At 31.3% G+C, this 23,303-nt stretch overlaps 2 protein-coding genes across 2 annotated transcripts in view; one reads left to right on the top strand and one right to left on the bottom strand.

The window, feature by feature from the left end:
- The window catches only part of LOC129951157 (receptor-type tyrosine-protein phosphatase kappa), a 33,559-nt gene extending 26,185 nt beyond the window's left edge, over positions 1-7,374 (bottom strand). The window contains exons 1-4 of the mRNA XM_056063178.1: positions 7,218-7,374; positions 7,044-7,121; positions 5,874-5,992; positions 3,407-3,430 (exon numbers count right to left, since the gene is read on the bottom strand). Of these exons, the coding sequence (XP_055919153.1) occupies positions 3,407-3,430; positions 5,874-5,992; positions 7,044-7,108 (208 nt within the window). The 5' untranslated portion in view covers positions 7,109-7,121; positions 7,218-7,374. The remainder of the gene's footprint in view (positions 1-3,406; positions 3,431-5,873; positions 5,993-7,043; positions 7,122-7,217) is intronic.
- Positions 7,375-14,377: 7,003 nt separating this feature from the next.
- Positions 14,378-16,578, top strand: LOC129951488 (uncharacterized). The gene is made up of 2 exons (XM_056063656.1): positions 14,378-14,642; positions 15,315-16,578. The coding sequence occupies exon 2, from the start codon at positions 15,352-15,354 to the stop codon at positions 16,390-16,392; it is 1,041 nt and encodes a 346-aa protein (XP_055919631.1). The 5' UTR covers positions 14,378-14,642; positions 15,315-15,351; the 3' UTR covers positions 16,393-16,578.
- The last annotated feature ends 6,725 nt before the right edge of the window (positions 16,579-23,303 follow it).

The raw sequence follows: 23,303 nt of genomic DNA, 5'->3' as shown, positions 1-23,303 counted from the left end.
TTACACAGATTTTGACGTTTCACAATCAGCTGCTCAGTATTGAAATGTTAATGTAATTAGTACAGTCTTTGAATTTTTTCGACAAATGACAGAGAACATAGAAATTTAATTTAGAAGTAAAAGCTGAAGGTCGTGCAAAAACATTAAAAAATATATAATATAAAGAAAAGTGAAACAATGATAATGCAGGCAATAACGACTGTCTTGTAAAATTTGTTCATGCGTCCTATCCTTTTCAACATTTATTTTTGACTTCCTATTTCTTTCCATGTTCGTAATTTTAATGTTCAATTACACGTAAAAGACCTTCATGGGACAATTTCATTAATACTATGAATCCTACACTTGATATAAGAACTTTATGGGGTCGGATCAAAGTTATACGCATTCCAGGCTTAGACAGAAAATTCCCCTACATGAAAGTCAATGAAGAACTCGAAGTAGATCAATGTTAAATTGCCAACAAATTTGCAGAAAAATGGGTATTATACAGCGCAGATAATACCTTTCAAGAGAAATGACATTTTATCAACTGGGACTTTACCACATGACTGGAAAAGAGCAAAACTCAAGCCGATTCCTAAAAGCTCTAGAAACAAACATGATTTTGGTGATTTTCTCCAAGATTTTCGAAAAAATCTTAGCGAGATGAATTAGTTGATTACTAGAGGAAAAGGTTAGCACCGAACAACACACTTACAGGCCAAATAGAGGAGTATCAACGCTTTTGCATCTATTGGAACATTAAATTGCAGACAATTTGTCGAAATCTAAGCACAGTATTGTTATGTCATCGGACTTTTAAAAAGCTTTTGACAGAGTAACAATGGTTCCGGTAATCGAGCACCTTTACAAATGGGGTGTACCTAATAAAATACTTAATAGAACCTTTAAAGTAAACGTGGATGGATACGATTCTATTCTAAGGAAATTGGACAATGGCACACCTCAAGGTTCACCACTTTCTGTAGTGTTGTACAACGCATACATAGACTCCTTGATAACTGAGCTTTCACAACCCACTTACAATCTCGATTTTATTAAATTATGTTTACAAAGAACTTGAAATGGGATAACATGTCAACAAGGTGATAAGCGGCTGAAAATGAAGGAACAACGCATTAAAAATGATCTGTTCAAAGAAAAAAGGACCGCATATGGAAACAGCTCTTCGAATTGCTAAGGTTTTGGTGGAAGGGACATTACAACACAGCTTAACCCTCTTTATGTGGAGTACAAAAAAAAACATCTCGAAAATCTACGCAGCTATAAACGAATGCTTTACAATGGCAACAGGTGTCCTTAGATCGTCAAACGTTGAAGCACTTAGAGTTGAAAGAGGTTATGTATCCTTTAAATATTTCGCTGAAAAAAGGGCAAACAATCTTTTAAGCAGAGCCATAGTTAGTCCAACACGCCCATTGTTCAAAATTGTCGAAAAAGCTACTCCTCAAACACAAATAGAAAAAGTAACTCAGTATCTGCTTTAACTAACGTGGTCACTTTATCTGTATTCCCCCGAATCGCTCTAGAACATGATGTGTTAACAGTGCTTCAAAACGCTCCACTATGAAAACGAAACTCTCTGCAAATAAACATCAGTCTGGCTAACCACAAAAAAGCTAACACGTCTGACACTATGTACAAAATGCTACATGAAGAACTTATTTTAAATATAGGAGCGGACAGAATCTTTTACACCGACGACGTGACAACGGTTCGCAAAAAGAAAATACATTGGTGCTGTTGTAAAGTTCCAACACAATGCCCAATTCTCCACACTTCACCAGGCTCTACTTCCAGTATATTCGCTACGCTCAGATATTTGAGTATCCTAAACTACACCAGCTTTTGAAAACAACTTTCACACATTTTCAAAAGCTAGAGCTTTCACAAAAGTGGCGAAGCGCTCAAACCTTTCTTCAAAAACATCAACTGCAACACACGTGTCCAATATAACCAGTCCTTGAGAAGAGAAGAATGTATAAAAGTATTAAGAGTTAGAATAGGAAAAACACAGTTTACAAGCAAACACTTCTACACTCGTGAAGCTCCAGAGGAATGCTCAAATTATGAAACGCCTCTTACAATGCGGCATATTTTTGTAAAGTGTCCTGTTTCTCAACAAACAGATACTGAAACAGACGACGTAGTTGAGACTCTAGCAAAAATCTTAGATCCATGTTAAAACTATACGTCGAATTAAGGCTGCCATATCCGCCGACCAGAAGTTTGATAAAATTTAATTTGTTTAGTTGCTATAACTGTTATCTTTTCAATGCTAAATAATGTAAAAATGTAAATAATTTAAAAATGTAAATAATTTTTTCCTTAAGCCTTAGTAAATTAAAAACGACATTGCATGGTATGGTTACCTTGATGCCTTAAATAAGTAATTTATACATTTAGTTTGTAAGTTACTTCAATAAATAAATAAAATATCCTTTCAAAATCCTGTAAACTTTTGTTTCTGCCAATTCAAAATCGGATGATATTGTTTGGATAGAACATGATCCAATATCCAATTAGTGGTTGTGTTTAGATGAGTTCAAACGATTGCAAGAAAGTCGGACAATTTTCTGTCCAAGTATTGACTGACAATTTTTTGTCTGTCACTTTTGTATGATACATTTTATGGGTGTTTACATAGTTTATAGAAAATTGGTTAAAATAATTTGTGAAAAATGTACTAATTTTGGAAGATCTTCCAATCGTGTGTTCTTAGATTTATTTTATATATTTGCATTTGACATTTATATGACATTTATATGACAGTTCGGGATTGACTAGCTTTGTAGACATTAAGCATTCACAAAGCTAGTTGAATTTTGACTACTTAGTCACTAGCTTTATGAATGCGCCCATTGTTCACAATAATTGCTATGCCCTTTATGCGTTTTTGAATTTTGAATTCAAATGAAAAATTGGCTTTCATTTCTTAACCCAACTTCTTGTAACAGTTCCTAACTTCTACAGTATGTGTTACGTATGCAAAGTTAATTTTTAACACTAGCATTGTATCTTACCGAATTTTAATTGAAAATTAATTTTCGAACTAACACAAAAATGAAAATAATTGTACTTCTTAATTATAGCTAAGATATTAGCAAAACGTACAACATTTTTATTTTAAGGTAATTTTTAATTAGCAAAATATAGTTAGAATAAAAAGAGTTAAAATTTTGTTTTAATTATTCGAGAACAAGGAAAAAAGACCAAATAAAGTTATTGACGGTTAAAAGTTTTTTTTTTTTGGGGAATCTAAAATAATGTTATTGATAATTCTCTAAAGGAATAGGGATAGTTTTTAAGAAATATTATAACTGAAACAAAATTTCAAATTTTCTATGATGAGTTACAATAATTTCGAAATAATAAAATATATCATTTACAATTATGTACACACCTCGGACTTCCAATCGAATTTTATCTGGAAAAAAAGAAAACATTTGATATGAATTTAAAACTGTTAAGCTGATGTCTAAAACTCGTAAGCTTTACAAAAATACATACATATGTAAATAATAAATTTTAAGATGAATGAGTTTTTGAGTGGAATCACAGTTCTTCATAAAAAGATCGTATTATATTTCCTTTTTCTTGTTAAAAGGCATTGGGTAAAACTTTAAATTATTAAGAACATTTTTGGGGCGACTTTCCATTACCGCAGCACGAATTTCCTTCTGGTTTTTTTCACAGTTAGGTATTAGTCTCAATAGAACATGTTTTAAATATTAAGGCGATTAAACAACTTTAAATCATAGAAAAAAAAATATTTTCTTTTTCGGACTTAACCCTACTTTTTTTGTATTGCATTTTTTGAGACTAAAACAAGGTTTTTTAATTGTTAGCACGGCCGGCGCGGCGTACTATCAGCTAGGTACATATGTGAGGGGGAATTTTGCTCTCCTGCAACACCCTGCTTGGGATCACAATACGATTTGGGGTGGGTGCAAGTTTGGGTATATGCAAAGTTATATTTGCATTTGAGCACTAAAATTAAAGAAATCCCCCAAAAACAAGCAAATATGGCAACACTGAACAAAAAACAGACAAGAAATGTCAACCATGGATGGATGACAGGACTATCGGCCTGTCATCAGAAAATCCAATAGAGACCAACAATCCAACATCCAGTCCGTGATCCGGTCATCGAAGTTTGGATTGTTCGAGCGGATCGAAATCCTTTCATCAAATTTGACGATTGTGTTGTATGTAGTGGTGAGCGTTCATTTTCCACAGTCTTTTTAAAATTAAAATTTATATAGTCGTCGAGTGCCTAAATTTATTAATTCAAAGTTATCTTTACTAGACACAGAACAGCTTCAAAGCTGTAGACCGACGTCCTACGAAAATTCTTATAGTCTGCACAGTCCTCCCATAGTAAGCTCTTGAGTAGGTGCGCCTCCAAATAATGAAGTTTCCTTACTTCGAGGAAATGGATTCGCCCAAAACCTGTGTTTTCTTTTATCCTCTTGAATAGTTTGTTTGAATAGTTAGTTGTTGTAGTTCATCCAGATTCTTAACCAGCATTAACTTTTTTATTAAGGGCTTATTTTTCTTTACTCAAATGCATTTTTGTTCATATAATTCGTTTGAAATATAATTTGGAAAAAAACAGTAACTACCGACACGAAAGGTAAATCAACAAAAAAGTAAACAACAGATTAACCGTTTATAATGTCAAATGTGACATTTGAGGTTGCTCATGTCAAAAAAAAACAATGGATTGCGGATGAGATTGCAGAAGAGAAGACGGATTGGATTTTACTCTTGTGGAGCCTCAGGGTTATAAGAGCAGTGGATGGAATGGTCCAGTCAACAGTTGGGAATTCCAATTAATAGGTGCGTTTAAGCGTATTTGCTTTGTTTATTTTTACCAACTGTCACTTTTTAGACATGTTTGGATGCTCGTAAATTGTTAAACCCTAACAATAGATTGTTTTACATCTTGCGCCATTGTACTTAATAATTTTTAATATTAAAAAACTTTAACATCTCTTTCTCCCACATAAGTTGAGTCACTCTCACTAATTCTTATTGAATCTATGTTCTTACTAAAGCCAAAATAATGCCACATGAAATATATAGACTAGTTAGGCAATGTAGAACTAAACTTTGACGAAACACCGCTTTTAAAGAGGCTCAAATTACTCGTTATAAATTGAATGGTAGTACCCGTGGCATGATGGTTAGTGCGATGGACTGTCATGCGAGAGGTCTCGGGTTCGATCCCTGCCTATGCCACCTAAAGTTTTTTCCACGGGCACTGCCTCTTGCGAGGAATTAACAAATTCTCCAAGAGTAATTCTTGTCATGAAAAGTGCTTTCTCAAATTTGCCGTTCGGGTTCGGCTTAAAAACTATCCCTTCCATCCATGACAACAGTACGCGCACACAGAAATGGTTGAGAGTTGTCAGTAACTAGGCCCTAGTTCTTAAACGGACTGTTGCGCCATCCAGTTTATTTATTTATTTAAATTTAATTTAAATTTAATGTTTCGATCTTTTCCCATTGGATTTATCCTTGCTACACCTATCACTTTGGCCATAACAAAATTATTAAAAGAAAACAAATGAATCGTTACAAAATGACGTAAGTTCAATTCTACTTTTGGTCCCTTTAGGTGGTTGCCAACCAACTACATCACTTAAGGCTTGCCAGAATTATGTATCCAAAGATTGCAAGAAGTATACAAATTTTCGTTATAATATGACGTAACTTCATTGCTTTGTTTTGCTTCTTTAGGGACCCCAATAAGAACCTAAGTTATAATATGAAGTACACTTTTAAGAAATGAAAAAACTCTTAAACTTTTTTTTATGAAAAAAAAACAGAAGAATCAAATGTGATAAAATAATATTATTTCTTACCGAATGAAAGAAGACCACTGTTAAGCATGCTGAGCTTAATGGCACTTGGAAAAGAAACAAGTTTTCCAGAAGAATTCTTCCTCTTGCATTTTTCCAAATCTGTATATGTTGATGAAGATCTGAAAAAGTAAAAGTTATTTAATTATTCAATGTTTTAATAAATTATTAATATTTATTTTGTATAGCACTTAATCATTGAATGTGGCCCTTAAGGTTATACTTGTTAAAACAAATGTTCAACTCGAAATCGAAAAGTTGTGCGAGAAAAATCATAGAAATTCATGTATTTCGAGCATAATTTTCAAAATTCAATTTTGCTGTTATATTAGAACCAGGTAAGATTTAAGTTCATTTTTTATAACTATAAAGTCCATACTTTTTGCTCATATAAATAAACGAAAGTGCATTTAAGTAGATAATTGCTTAAATCTTTCCGAAAAATAAACCGAGTGACTTCACCATAGACTCATAAAACAAATAAGTGGGGAGAACCCAATAAGAGCGCAGGGTACTAAATAAGTTGGAAAACAGTTTTGCTCATAAATAGTATACTAACTTCGATGAAAACATTGAATCTTTTTATATCTCCTTTAAAAAAGTCTGCCATTACAATAGCCTGAGACTACAAAAACATATGTAGATATCTAGCAGTTTATCAAAAACAAATGATATTATTGTTTTTATTTCCTACGTATTATGAAAGTATTTTATCTCTTTTAAACTAAACTTACTTAGATGTTATAGAAATAAAGAAGTTCATACCAAACTTTAATACATCAATGTAAACAACATAACAATGACCCAATATTTTCATGATAGCAGATGTACATGAGCCCACAAAATGTTTTAGATGATGAATTTATTTTTTCAATTTTACATATACCCGAAAATGGGTTTGTTATTCATTGTTAATCCCCAAAGAACAGTGTTTTCCAAATGCAAGATGGAGTTAATTATAGACACTCCTCCAGCAGCACATACTATGTGTACATTATTGAAATACCTCACATCTTTCTTTTTTTTTAAATCACATGGTGACATCACTATTTTACACGATACATTAATATTAACGATTAAAACCCTCAAAGATGTCTGGATTATTGATAAGTACTTGAAATATTGAACAAAAAATAGAAAACAATATTATAAGGTAATAGAGCAATAACTAACCTGGATCTATGCTTGCGTAGGGCTTTACTCTGGCGAGCCCCTGCCTTAGAAGCCACTTCGTCCATATTTTGTGATGCTCTATACGTGCACAAATAAATATTTTATAAGAAAAATGCAATTTCGAACAAAGATTATTAATATAAAGTGAATTTATTAGTTTTCAATTGTTCTTACTTCTAAGTTCTGTCTTAGTGAGATGCTGTCATTTTTGATATTTTTGATATTTTTGATGTGAATACAACAGCACAACACAAGGATTACCTCGGTAATAACTTATTTAAGAGCAATCTATTTGACGGATCCGTATGTCATGCGCCTAGCTCCGAGAATATATTTTAGATACAGAGAGTCAAATAAAATTTCTTCCGTTATGGAACAGCGTAGCGGGCAGCGGCCGCTCTTCATATAGATATTTTGATATGAAAGTGAACTTATTCAGAAATATAGATTTTATAACTCGAAAAAGTTGCTCCCCACACCATCTATCTGTGAACGGTTGTCAATACATTTTTGGATGTTGCTGAAATTTTAATTTTTTTTAAAGGTTTGAGAAACCAAAAAAAGAGCGGGAAATCTCAAACGCATGGGACAGGTACAGGACGTTACACCAATAACAATACAAAATTGTTTCAAAAAGCTAGAATAAGGTATGAGACGTCGGATGACGAAGATGATATTTCGCTTAACTTGTTAAGATAAAACAACGAATACACCAAGAAGTCGAAACAATCTGAGAAAGACGAACAAAAGCTCATTATAATGTTGAATAATATATATAATGCGTACATTGGAAAGACTATGTTGAAGTCGATAGTGGCATCTTAGCTACTTAAATACCTGATGACAAGTTAATTTTAGATAAAAGGAGAAGTAGCAGAAAGTAAAATTAAAAATGCAATCGGTATTGGTAAACTGCAATCTGCAATTAAAAGGACTCAAAATTACATAAATATAATTTAATAAGCGAAAAAAAAGCAAACTTAGCTTTATTTATTTTATTAATTTCCCATAGGAAGTTATTGTAATGGGTCCGATTTGTCACATTGAAAATTTTGACATTTCTCGACGTTTCAAGGCCCCTAGAGTCAAAATAAAAGATTTTTAGAAAGACGTCTGTGCGTGCGTGTGTACATACGTTCGTATGTCCGTACGTTTGCGAAGTTTTTTTCGTCGTCCATAGCTCAAGAACCAGAAGAGATATCGACTTTTACATCGGCAGAAAGATGCAGAACGGGCTCTCAAGAAAATTGCGTATGTGATTTTTTACCATAGCTGTTTAAAAAAAGGTGAAAATTAACCCTTAATATCTTACAAATCAAAAACATTAGATACTTCAATTAAATTTTATATAATATATTGTAATGTGATACCAAACAAATACATATATTTTATGAAAAAAAAAAATCCAATTAACGATTTTTTTTATAAATCAAAAAAACTGAAAAAAAAATTTGTCATGTCGAAAATTTTATGAATACAAAACGATTTTATCTCTGGTAAAATTTTGAGAAACATCGAATGGACAGTATTTTTTATAAAAAACATTACTCAAAGATGGTAAAAATATCTTTTCAAAACTTTGGGATTTTGGCTTCTAGCTAATTTTAACTTATAAGAAATATTGTTTTAAACATTCGGACAAATTTTGAGAAAAATCAAAAGGACAGTTTTTTACAAAAAAAAAAAAACCTAAACGAAAAAATTAATAAAAGTTGATAAAAATTAATTTTCGGCTCAAATATCTTTCCAAAACTTTGAGATATTGGCTTTAAACTACTTTTATCTTTTAAAAAATATTGTTGTCAACATTCAATAAAATTTGGAGAAAAATTTAATTGAAAGTTTTTTTTTGTAAAAAATAAAAACTTAAAAAAAACATCACTCAAAGTTGGTAAAAACTGAATTTCGACTTAAATAAATTTTTTGTATTTAAGATTATGGCTTCAAACTTATTTTATCTTATAAAAAATATTGTTGTTAACATTTTGAAAAACTTTGAGAGAAATCGAATTGACAGTTTCTTACAAAAAACAGAAACGTTAACAAAAAACTAATAAAAGTTGGCAAAAATTGATTTTTGACTCAAATATTTTTCAAAAATTTGAGATTATGGCTTCCAACTAATGTTCACTTATAAGAAATATTATTTTGAAAAATCGGATTGGACATTTTTTTTTACAAAAAATATAAACCTAAAAAAAAATTAATAAAGTTGGTGAAAATTGATTTTCGGCTCAAATATATTTTGAAAACTTTAAGATATTACCTTTAAGCTACTTTTATAATTTAAAAAACATTGCTGTCAACATTCAATAACATTTTGAAAATTGACAGTTCAAAAAAAAAAATGAAAACCTAACAAAAATATACTAAAACTTTTTTTAAAATTTACTTTCGACACAAATAGCTTCTCAAAAATTGAAAATATTGTCTTCAAACTTTTTTATTTCTCAGAAAATATTGTTTTCGATAATCAGTAGTTTTTTTTTATAAAAATCCAACCGTCCATTTTTTCATAAAAAAAAATAAAATCTACAGAAAACAGTACGCGAATTTGTCAAAAATTGATGTTCGGTTCTTGATATCTCTCAAATTAATTTTATCCATCCAAATTGTAAAAAATTAAGAAATGATACTTAAATTGGTAAAAATTTGTTTTATTTATTTTGTTTATTATTTAACAAGACTAGATTTTCAAGCTAAACTATTTCCTTATATGAAAAATATTATTGGTAATTTTAAAATTTTAAAGAATAATTCAACTGACAACTTTTTTACCCCAATACGAAAACCTACAAACTATTAAGCAAGACAAATCGACAGACGGGATGTTAAGTTATCAGTGTGGGTCGCATCCCAGCCTCTTTTTTGTTTATTTAGTTAAATAATGCATTTAAAAAAATAACCTTTTTGCAACTCAAATTTTTCTAAAACTCTAGTTTTAGTAGTTTTGATAATCCGTGAAAGTTCGACTTAGAGGGAGTCGACAGTATAACAATAACACAATGTTTTATGTCTTTCATTGTTTTACGGATATATTAAAATTTACCCCCTCAAACAATTCAGCTGTATAGTATTCGTACTTCGAGAAATGCATTAGATTAACCTTGAGCTCAATTTGAGTTTCTTTTCTTAGCCGCACATCAAGAATGTGAAAAACTTTATCAATCTCTGTTTTTCCCTCACATTTTGACATTTGAACAATGTGCACTAATATATCCTCCTTCATTCTTTCCTAACGCTTTTTTTAAACTTTGAACACATTTAGGGTAGTAATACCTCTGAGTGTGTGAAAATTATTAAATTGAAACCACCTCATCCAACTTATTACCCTACAAACAATAGGGCAAGTCCATCAACTATAGACATTTTTCTAACTAATGTACCGGGTTTATTCAGCGAACCTTTTGTGCTAAACGAATTGAGCTCTGACCACTTGCCTGTGGTCATTGACACTTTTATATCCCCTCTTAGTCAACGAAATGAAGCTTTTGATTTTAAAAATGCTAAATGGTGTATTTATAAAAGAGAATTAAAAACGAAATTGAGAAATCTCGCAGATAATTTCACACCGGACATAGATCAATTTAAAACTGATCAAACCATTGCTTCCTTTACATTTGCAATAATCGAAAGTGTTGATCGGGCTGTACCTAAAAAAGCAATGAAAATTAAAAGCACAAATGTCCTTCCACCAAATTTGGTCGAATTGATTAAGGTGCGAAACCGATACCGAGCAAGATGGATAAGAACTAGAAACAGCTTCTATTTCACTGAAATGAATATTCTTAATAGTTTTCAGAAATAGAGCTTGGAATCAGAAGCTGCTAGGGTTGGATAAAGCAAGCAAACCATTCTGGAATATAGTTAGAGTTATAAAAAAACGAAATTCTCATATTCCTGTCTTAAAGGTAGGAAGTAGTTTAATGATGTCGGGATCTGAAAAAGCAGATGCATTAGCAACGACCTTTTATGATGCACAATTGTTAGCTAGCAATGCCTTTACAAATGATACCATTGAATCTGTTGTTTCTCAACCAAATCAAATCAAATGGGGTGGCGCAACAGTCCGTTGTGAACCAGGGCCTAGTGACTTACAACTCTCAACCATTCCTGTGTGCGAGTACTGTTGTCAGGAATAGAAGGGACCTACAATTTAAGGCCGATTCCGAACGGCTAGTTTGAGAAAGCACTTTTTCATGACAAGAATTACTCTTGAAGGGTTTGTCAATTCCTCGCAAGAGGCAGTACCCGCGAAAATTATTTTTTTAAATTATGGTGGCACAGGCAGGGATTGAACCCAAGACCACTTGCATGACAGTCCAACGCACTAACCATCATGATTCAACCAATAAGAATAATTAACTAATGATGGTGAAAATTACTTCATCTCTATTGAAGACATCAAAGATGTTCTTAATTCTTTGAAAACTAGAAAGTCAGTTGGATTTGACAAAATAAAAAAATTGTATTTGAAAAATATGCCAAAGCTGGGAGTTAAATCTGTACAAACACTTTTTAATTCTTGCCTTAAATTGGGATATTTCCCAAATGAATGGAAAATAACAAAGGTTATTCCAATCTTAAAACCTGGTAAGATAGCTAACTTGTCTGTTACCTACAGACCGACTAGTTTGCTGAGTTCTCTTGGTAAATGTTTTGAAAAAATCATTAAATAGAAGCTTATTAAACACATTAATTCAAATAATGTTTTGCCTTTAGAGCAATTTGGATTCCGTGCATTTCACAGTACTGTACAACAGGTTCATCGCATCACAAAACACATTAAAAGTAACTTTATTGTAGGAAAAAGTACGGGTTTGGTGTTGCTGGACGTTGAAAAACTTTTGATTCCGTTTGGCATGACGGACTATTACATAAGCTATTAATTTTCAATTTTCCTATGTACCTTATTAAAATTTTAAAATCTTTTTTGTCTTCAAGAAAGTGTATTATGTCCGTTAACAATTGTCTTTCCCAAAGCTTTATTTGTGTCGCCGGGGTCCCCCAAGGATCTGCACTTGGTCCAATTCTCTACAACGTGTTTACGTCTGACTTTCCAAGACTTCAAAATTGTGAAACAAGCCATCTTTGCTGACGACACATGTATTTATTCTTCAGATTCAATTGGTTCCACTATTGAAACTAACTTGCAATCTGCACTGTTTACAATACAAGATTACTTTAGTGACTGGAAAATAAAGATAAATGCTGCTAAGACTCAGGCGGTCTTTTTCTCTCGAAAAAGAAAACACTGTTTCTTACCAAGTAACAATCTTATTCTTAACGGTTATGAAACAGATTGGAAGTCAAGCGCTAAATATTTAGGTGTTCATTTGGATAAGAGATTAACGTTTAGTACACACAAGAAGTTATTAAAAAATGAACCTAACAATCAAAATACTGTACCCATTTATAAACAGAAAATCAAAGTTGAGTAGTGACAACAAACAACTGATCTATAAAACAATTTTTCAAGCGATTATGTTCTATGGATCACCTGCTTGGGGAAATTGTGCAAAAAGTCACATACGAAGACTTCAAATTTGTCAGAACAAATTTCTGAAAATGATGCTAAATGTTCCATGGTGCTTTTCAACAATCGAATTGCACCCCTTAGCCAACATAGAAATGGTCTCCATGAGAATTTCAAAATTAAGTGAAAAATATATAAATTCCTGTTTATCTTCCGAAAATTCCCTTATCTCAAATCTAGCCTCTTAAACTTTGTTATAAAACGTTATTTTTGTTAAGAATGATAAAATGTTTATTATAGGCAAATTTATTTAATTTATTTATTGAAGACTGACAAATGTTTTATTGTTATTAATTAGCATACAATTATTTATTATTTATCTATTTATTTATTTTTCCAATTGTTTAGTATCTCTTTTGTATATCAACGTTATTTTGTATGTAACTTATTTGTCTATTAAATTATTTATGTCAAAGTTTTTTTTTTTGTTAAATATTATTATATGTTTATATATTCATTAACTTTTTGTATCTGTTTATTTTATGCTGATCTATTTAATATTTTCATTTTTTATTTATCTATTTATTTATTCATTTATATATTTATTTATTTATTTATTTATTTATTCATTTATTTATTTAATTATTTATTTATTTTTTTATTTATTTATTCAATTTTGTATTTATTCATACATTTATTTGTCTATTTATTTATTCATTTATGTATTTATTATTCTATTAATAATAATACTGTTTATTTATTCATAATAAAGACATAAATTATATTTCTTTTGTAAAAGCTGTTTTGAACTGAGTATTGTATCCCTTCGTGTTGAAACCACCCCTTCTTTCAACACATCTACGCCTTTTATGCTGTTTTTTTTTTTATTTTGTTTAATGAAGGTTTTTAACAGTAGCTTTTCCTTCAAATCTCGAATTTAAGTTTTATAAAATTGGTTACAAAATATATACTTGGCAGTAGTAAGGTAGCATATATACCAATCTCTGTAAATTGTAAACAAATCTTATTGTAATGGTAAATACTGGTTTATTTGAAAGGATTAAAATAATTTTTAGTAATGTTTGTTGTCACCTTATTTCTGACTTACTGTAGTGTATGGATTAGTATAGTGCTCCCAGATAATTGAGCGAAATTTGGACTCAGGACCGTTTAAACTCCAATAATCTCTTCGGTTTTTTGGCATTGCCGTCCTCCTTCGTAGACTTTTCTTGAAAGCCATTCCCACGCGTTTTTCATGATGCTGAATATTATGAATTTTCAGGAGAATATGGAGCCAAGGTAATAGGATCACATTTTGACCCTTTTTGGATTTTTTTTTCAAATTTAAATTTAAATTAGCTTGATATTCTCTAGTCAACCACCCACATTATCGGAAAGAATCCGATAACTTCGGGGTTGACAGTTGATAACGGTTTCTTGTTTTATTGTTATATTTAAATCTAAAGCAACATGAAATAAAAAAATAAATGAAAATAAAAAAACAAAAGTTTTTCTAAAAGCCAGAAAATTGTTCTTTTATTATGCTCCAATCAATTTTCTTGGTTTTTTAAAAAAAAAATTAAACAGTTTTCTTATGAACTATAAGACATAACATATCTAATTTTCAGAGTTTAAAATTTGTACAGACATCAAATAATAAGTGCTTGCAGTGCTTAATCGAAATACAAAAATATTAAAAGTTTTGAAGTAGCTTTTTCAATCACTTTTAACATAGATAACTAGGCTAAAAAGAAAAATTACAACAAGTCTTAGCCTTTCAGAAAAGACACTTACATTCAATTTTTATTAAGATTATTGAAGTAAATAGTTTTTTATAACATCCCCGCTTCAAGCCAATTCCAATTCCATCCGTTCCCCAATTGAATAAGGAAGTGTTCATAACTGGAATGGGACATTACTCACTTCTCATCTACAGCTCGACCTAAGAACATCCTTCTGCGCATTGAACTTACATTTTGTATTAATAACTTACATTTTCTATTAGTATTTCAATTGATTTCGTAAATTGTAATTAATTCTTAATAAAATAACATTAAATTCTTTATAAAATCAGAAGTGGGATAATCAGAACCTGTGTTTCGTAAATTGAAGACTTACGGTTGGTAAGAAGTTTAAATTAGTTACAAAAAGGAAGATGCAATTATATTTTGGTCTACAAAATATGATTCATTCTCAGTCGCTTTCCGACATACTGCGAATAATTTTCGTTTATTGGATGCATGTTCAGACGTGTTGTATTATTCGGTCGCTCATTTTGTTGGTCGTATTTTGGGCTCAAAATTTGACTTGTTGCTATGTCGCTTATAACGTCGTTCACGTTGTTGTTGTTGCCTCTTTGGACTCCTTTGAGCTGGGATGTTTTAGTTTATAAAACCTCTCTTTCCATTGAGCGATACAGGAAGAGCGAAATATTTAATTAAAAAAAAAAGAGAACAAAAAAAAAAAAAAGTTGTTTGCACTGAAACAAAATGTCTGAGTGGACATTTTGTTCCTGAAACTTCTTTGGAAATGAAGAGAACGGAAAATGGTTGACTTTTGTTCTAGAAACGTATTTAAAAAAAAAATGAAATTAAAAAAAAAAAATGTTTGCTTTGCAATGGAATAGATTTGGAACATGCGAAGAAGCAACAGAATGTTCCAGGTTGTTTGAGCATGCGTCCAATGAAGTTTAGCTTACGTTGAATGCGTAGATTTCTCTGAATATATTGCGTTGTAGGTATAATAAAAAAAAATTGTTCTATTTATGTACGTACCCAGTTTTCTTCTGTTTACAGGTATTTGAAAAGAAGAACATAATTTTTAAATCAAAATATGCTCACAATGAATAAAAAATCGATCAAAGAACTAAAAGACGAATTAATAAAACGAAACTTACCTCATAATGGTACAAAGCGACAATTGCTTCAACGTATACTCGAGTATGATAACGCGCAACCTAAATCAACAAATATTTCGCAGGAAACTGCATCAACAGAATGCTCTTCCAACAGTTTCATAGATGATGATGCGCTTCGTGCCAGAGAATGGGACATGATTCGTCGTGAAAAAGACATCATTGCAAAAGAGCGACAATTTTTGGCTCAGGATAGATTACTGCGAGAAAAATTAATGTTGTTTTCAAAATCAAGCGTACCTGCATCCGAGCAGCGTGTACATAAAATCCAGTGCAGCATTCGAGAAATTGCAGATACAATTCCTTCGTTTTCACCCAGCGACATAACATCGATGTCAGCCGAAGCATGGGTTACTCGCGTTGAAAATTTAAGGAAAGTATACGAATGGGAAGAAAAACCTCTCCTTATGGCTGCTGCTTCCAAATTGATCGGACCTGCAAAGTTCTGGTGGGATACATTGCAAGAGTCGACAATATCTTGGGAACAATTGGCAAGTGGATTAAAACTTAATTTCCCAAATCGATATAATGAGCTAGAGATTCATCAAGAACTTATTAAAAGAGTTCGACGTCCAGATGAAAATATCGAAAGTTATTGTTTCGAAGTAAATATGCTAGGTAAAAGAATAAACCTCACAGAAAAATCTATAACCCAATATATTTTAACTGGATTAAACGATCGCGAGATGAGTGCAAATCTTGCAGCAAGTAGCTTCAAAGATATTCCAGATCTTGTTGACAAAATCAAGTTGTGTGAAAACATAAGGAAAAGTTCCCGGTCAAAACCAATTTCAAGCCACGTTATGACACCAATGTATTCTAAGCCGGCAATAAACAGAAGTTTTAATTCAACTTACACCCCTAATACGAAAAGAAACGAAGTATGCTGTTACAATTGTAATCAACCCGGACACTACGCTAGGCAATGTACCAAGCCATATGGTCAGCCGACCGTATGAAGAAATGGATACAACTTGACGCAGATTTCGACGAGGACGACGAAAATGATAGGATGGCCGAGTCTATAACATCCCCGCTTCAAGCCAATTCCAATTCCATCCGTTCCCCAATTGAATAAGGAAGTGTTCATAACTGGAATGGGACATTACTCACTTCTCATCTACAGCTCGACCTAAGAACATCCTTCTGCGCATTGAACTTACATTTTGTATTAATAACTTACATTTTCTATTAGTACTTCAATTGATTTCGTAAATTGTAATTAATTCTTAATAAAATAACATTAAATTCTTTATATTTTAAATTTTCTTTTAATTTACTTAAACTCATTTTTGTAAAATTTTTCCTTCTAATGCTCAAAAAACATCAAAACATAAAAAACTCTGTAATTTTTCTTAATGTTCCTGTACTGTTTTGATTTTGATTTAATTAACTAACACTATCTAAAATATTCGACTATTCCAGTATGATGACACTTGTTGCAGCTTCAAATACTCGCATGCGTCTGGACAAAAAGCCAAAAAAGCTTTTATTGTTGCGTTGCGTCGATTAATATCGTGCAATTTCATAGTTAATTTATTTGGATCTTTAAACCTAGCTTACCCAAAAAATACGATAAAAACAACAATATTTAAAATATATCCACATGTTTTTCTTGAACAACGTATCTACAAAATATAATTTTTTGATTTCTTGAACTTAAGAAAATCGTATGAATGTTTGTTTTTTAGAGATAAACAAATAAATTTATATCACTGTTTAATTAACCTCCATAAAATCATATTATGTTTCAAACACACGTAATCTAGCCAAAAAATCTGTCAGGTACAAAACTTCAAGACCTTGTTGCCCAAAACATTCATTTGATATAAAACTGTTATCTTATTTTTCTAAATAATTATATTAGTAAGCAAAGAATAAATTTAAATTAGGTTTCAGTTTCGTTAATATTACCATGGATAATATAGAATCGCAATAATTGCCTAACATAAGAAAGGAATGAGTTTTGTCGAAATTTTCTCTTTTCAAAAACAACTGGGAATCGCAATATTTTTCGGGAATCGGGTTCTTCTCCAACGAACCATTCACGAGAAGATGACCAGCACAAAAAGTAGTAGTCTGCACAGAATTTGACAAATTCACTAAATCCATTCCAAAAAGTTATCGTGGAAGGAGTCAAAGAGCTTTTACTGTGACACGCTACAATTTATGCGACATCTTCATATCAAACTAAAACTATCATTCTCAGGGTTAAACTTAATCACCCTTCTCTAATGGCTTGATAGAGATCCTCACTCCAAAGTGTTACATAACGCAAGTTTTGGGAACAAATGTGAAAACGGGGTAGGAATCGATAAATTGTTTAACAAATACCCTTTTCAATTGAGATAGATAAATTTCTACAAGATTCTGGTGAGGCAAACAAAGCCGAGACAACACAAGAGTGCCACCACGGACACTACCATTTTAATCCCTAAGTTTATTTTTTGTGGTCAGAATTGGAGAGCATGTCTTAAAAATTTTCAAACTCTCAGGATAGAGCTAACGAAAGCAGTGTCGAAAATAACAACACAAACAACGTTTAAGAGCTGCCATTAAAGCTGAGGTCGGTCATTTTGAGTAAAACTATTTTTTTATTTAAACTAATAATATGACCAAATAAATGATACAACAATGAATAGAAAATATCATATATAACTCTTATCTTATGGTATTTTACGCTGTGAATTGCAGTAAGGTATATTTATGTTTTTGCTATGAAAAAAATGTTTGTCAGAACTTGTCGGTATCGGTACAGTACACATTGGTTTTGAATTCCTGAATATTGCAATGACTGGAAAAGACATATAGAATGGATAATGAACAAATCTCTTTACTTGACAGTACGATCGAAGTACGTACTACGTACATACGTACATACGTTTGAATTCCTTGAGGGGAGAAATGCAACATACTATTTTCCTAGAGCATCATATAGCGTTTAAATAACTTTGAAAAATTCGAGACAAGAAACTTTAAGACGGTACTCAAACGACGTTAATGATTCAATGGTGATATCATCAGACTTAAGTAAATTGCAGAAGCACCAGTCCAGAGATGGGAATTATACTCAAGTTTTGAACATACATATATGTAAGTTTTATAGATAACAGCCGGATAAATTGGTGGAAAAAAACTTTTTGCTTCGTGGTAGGAAAAGCAAACTTTTAAAGGCTTTGTTGGCGACATCGCGTATGACCTCTACAAGAGGTCATTTGAGATACACATACTTGGATAGATACCATTTGTTAAGAAAAAAGGAGGCCGGCATGCTACCCACACATGATAACGTCCCATCCCGTCTGTCGATTTGTCTTGCTTAAAAGTTTGTAGGGTTGGGTTAAAAAAGCTGTTAGTTGAATTATTCTTAAAAATATTAAAATTGCCAACAATATTTTTTAAATTAAAAATAGTTTAGTTTGAAAATCTTATTTTGTTAAATAGATTTTTAGTCGAAAACAAATTTTTACCAATTTAAGTAGCATTTCTTAATTTTTACAAATTGGATGAATGCAATTAATTTGAGAGATATCAAGAACCGAACATCAATTCTTACCAAATTCGCGTACCGTTTTTTGTAGATTTTATTTTTTTTATGACAAAAAAATGAACTGTTGGATTTTTATAAAAAAAAACTAATGAATATCAAAAACAATATTTTCTGTGAAATAAAAAAGTTTGAAGACAATATTTTTAATTTTTGAAAGGCTATTTGAGTCGAAAGTAATTTTTTAATAAGTTTTAGTATTGTATTTTGTTAGGTTTTTATTTTTTGTAAAAAAAAACTGTCAATTCGATTTTTCTCAATTTTTATTAATTTTTTGTTTAGGTTTTTTTTTAATTGTCAATTCCATTTTTCTCAAAATTTGTCCGAATGTTGAAAACAATATTTCTTATAAGTTAAAATTAGTTGAAAGCCATAAACTCAAATTTTTGAAAAGATATTTGAGTCGAAATTCAGTTTTTACCAACTTTGAGTAATGTTTTTTAGGTTTTTATTTTTATAAAAAAAAAAACCGTCTATTCGATTTTTCTCAAAACATACAATAATCGAGTTGAGAATGTTTTTAATTTTTTTTTTTTGATTTATAAAAAACCCCTTGATTGGATTTTTTTTCAAAAAAATATGTATGTTTGGTATCACTTTACAATATATAATATAAAATTTAATGTAAGGCTATAGAGTTTTTGGTTCATTAGATATTTAGGATTAACCAAAATTTGCATCTTTTTTTAAACCGCTATGGTAAAAAAACACCCACGCAATTTCCTTGAGAGCTATTTCTGCACCTTTCTGCCTTATTAACTGTATATTAAAATTTATTTGAAGTCGAATGTACGGACGTACAGACGTACAAACGTACGAAGGTAAGTACACACGCAGGCATAGACATCTTTCTAAAAATCTTCTATATTGAGTGTAGGGACCTTCAAACGCCGAGAAATGTCAAAATTTTCAATTTGACAAATCGGACCCATTCATTCCCATAACATCCTATGGGAAGTTAATAAGATTCTATCGTCATTAAAGAAGTTGCAAACAATAAAACATGGCAGAATCCTTTCTTTACAACATTGGTGATATACAATCTCAGAACCGTAGGGTATCCGGATACCTTTTTGTTAATTTCTGGTTTATGGTGATACCCGACACAACCGCGGATTCAACATACGACTAGAATTGAATTTGAATATGTATGTTTTTTGATAAAAATCACAATTATTAAAATCATCTCGAAATCTAAATTTTTGTCAGCATTTTGCAATGATATCTCAATTTAGGTATCCAACTCGTTCAATAAGGTATCTAAAAATCCACATATCCAGGATAGTCTATCCAACACGAGTTTTAACGAAGTCATTAAGAATGTGGAATACTTTGCCTACAAATTAAACCAGTTGACATATTTCACACCATTCAATAGACAATTTTGCTTACCGACATGATTTGTATAAATAATTAATTTTAGTGGTTTCTCTTTGGATTTTGTAAATGTGCATTGCGGGAGACGGACATAATCCCGAAACCCAAAATCCCGCGAAATTCAAGAATATAAATGTCCCAAACACAGCAGAATTGACACTTTCGTTAAACTTATAGCTAACTGAAAAACAAAATAAACCTTTCATATCTATTAATTTTAATATAAAAGCGTTGAATCTCTCGAGAGCTGAAGTGATAAGAGATTCTTCAACGTGTAGTTTGTGAGTGGGACACTAAAGTTTCTTCCCAACTTATTTATTTGCCTTAATTTGTTTTATTCAATTTTTAGAGAAAGTATGTACTTTAATGCACCTATTTTATTAAATTCAAGAACCAAACATTTTTCTCTCTACAATTTTTGAGTTTTGTTACTCCTTTAAGTTCAAATTATTTTCAAAAGGTACAGTATTTGTATCAACTCCATTTAACGAGTAAGCAGATTTATAACGATAGTAATAATAGACTCCGAAAATGAAGTCTAAAAGATCACATTTTTCTGGAACTTTCTCATTTTCTGGGTTTTACATTTATAAGTAAGTAAGGTAAGTACGTGGGTAACAAATTAATTTATTTATGTTCTTATATATACAGATTTATAATTTTATGAACTGATAAGCTATGTATGGCTTAGCCGTCAGCCTGGTTAGCAAATTTTATAAATAAATTACATGTTTTGTTAATTCACATTTTTTAATCTTAAGTAGGTATAAAAATCAAACATATTCCTTCATTAGTAAGAACCTTTAATTAAATCACCACTATCACAGAGTCCCTCGTAGCAAGTCCCCGAAAATTGTGTTACGCTACGAATACGAATACATTTACATCATAAGCCCCGAACGAATTCAAGAAAGCATTGGCACACAGAAATACTAATTTCGGAGTTTTAAAATCAGCTGATATGCGTCAAAATAAGAAAATTAAGTAAAAGTTCGTTTTTCATCTTTCGATTTGTTCTTGTTTTTATTTGTTTTTGTCTTTAAAAATTGATAGTATTGTCGTTGCAATAAATGAAGAAAATACACGAAGACTGGATGAATCATATGATTGACGCGAAGTGGTTGGAAGACGCCGTGGAACATTTCTCACATCAACTACGTCTGATGACATTGAAACATCGGCAAGTTAGTTCTCTTCACAAGGTTCATTTGATTCTAAAGGCTCGGAGGAATTTTCGAATCCAAAAGATTGTGGATCTTTTATTCCGCTGGTCAAAGTTCATTCATTCTTATGACACCTTCTTCGAGGCTGCTAAAAAAAATAATTCTATTTGCTCCACCACCTGTAGCTTTGCATTCTTTTTTGTTCTCAACCATTTTCCTCTTGATTTATGCCTTTCAATCTAACCACACTTACGAATTAAATTAAATTATAAAAAAGTTTGGACTAATTTATTCAATTTACTTTTTTCCAGCTAGAGGTGCCCTTAACTATTTAACTCTATTTTTACTGCCTCCCAAAACGAATTCACTTCCTCCTTAGGGATTTTTGAAAATCCTTGGGCAATTTCAAGTTTTTCTTGAAGACTTTTCATAAAGCCTTTCGAATTGAATTTTATTTGTGATAACTTTATTTGCCCTTCAAAAAAAAAAAAAAAAAACATAGGTAAACACTTTCACATTAAAACAATAGTAAAACTTACATGGTTCTTTTCATATATTTTATTTTTATTTAATTTATCTTCGCAAGCTTAATTTTTTGTTCGTTTTAAACTCCGATCAAAATAATTGTTCGTAGAAGAAACTGCCAAACTTCCCATTCATTCGGGGCTAGTGATACCAATTTTCACGAACTCCGAATTTCGTAGCAAATTTTTTTAGTACGACGGGACCAATGATACAATTATTCGGGGTTCGTACTACGAATCTATTACGACGGGGCCTGTGATAAGGCTGAATATGTCTTTTAAAAAGGTGCTTAAGGTCTTCCAATCACATTCGTTCAAAATTTGGAGTGTTTCTTACATGGTTAATGTATTTTTACCAAAAAACACTAGCCTCTGTTCATAAAATATTGAACAATCCAACTTTGATTTTAAATTGCATAACGTATAAAATTGATTGAAGCTGTCGTTATAGGGTCTAGCATTTAAACTAATACGTTCACATCTTGCATACAAAATTAAAGAAATGTCCTTCTAGCTAAGTCCATCATGGAAGTAGTTTAGTTAGCTTATGTTATAGTTGAGCTGAGAGTATAGTACTCTACTATCTGATTCGCGATCTTTATTGATATAGGATTGTCGAACTATGTCTTCATTCTTTTGTATAATCCAGTAAAGTTGCTCCTTTAAGTTGTTTGAATTGTTGAAATCTATATACAGTATCTCTCCACAAGTATTACCGATATCTTGACATTTTTTTATCCACCAATCAGTATATCGTACAAAAGCATTTTTTTCGCAGTCTATTCTCCTGTTAGGTACAAGTTTTAATGATGTAATCAGTCTGTGCCTTGAATGTGCTCGTGAGAAGTTTCGGTATTCCTGTTTCAAGATACATTGCATAAATCGGTGTATTTTGCTGTAAGTTAAAGAGTTTTCTCAAAAAAATCCTTTGAAATTTTTCTATCACTCGTACTCATGTGCACCCCAGACCTGAGAAGCGTAGCATAGAGTTGATTTCACAACGGCATCATTAATTTATCATTTTTCCATGATAAATTCAACAAGCTTTGAGAGGTGCTGGCTTTTCCCATTAGGTGTTTTGTCGAATTTTAGGGTTGAACTTAGCTTTACACCTAAATATTTAATTTCTTTGGATATTTCTAAAAGATTCCCATTAAAGTACCATCTATTTCGTGAGAACCGTGAGAAGATCATTATTTTTTACTTGTTTGTATTAATAGATAATCCCCACCTATCACAGTAATTTGCTAAACGATTTA

This window comes from Eupeodes corollae, chromosome 3 (assembly GCF_945859685.1).
Source record: "Eupeodes corollae chromosome 3, idEupCoro1.1, whole genome shotgun sequence".
NCBI lineage: Eukaryota > Metazoa > Arthropoda > Insecta > Diptera > Syrphidae > Eupeodes > Eupeodes corollae.
Note: the sequence above shows the minus strand (reverse complement) of the source record. Positions and strands in the feature narration are given on the sequence as shown.

Bases quoted from the DNA above. Each gene is read 5' to 3' on its own strand.
- LOC129951488 (XM_056063656.1), top strand. From the start codon at position 15,352: ATGCTCACAATGAATAAAAAATCGATCAAAGAACTAAAAGACGAATTA.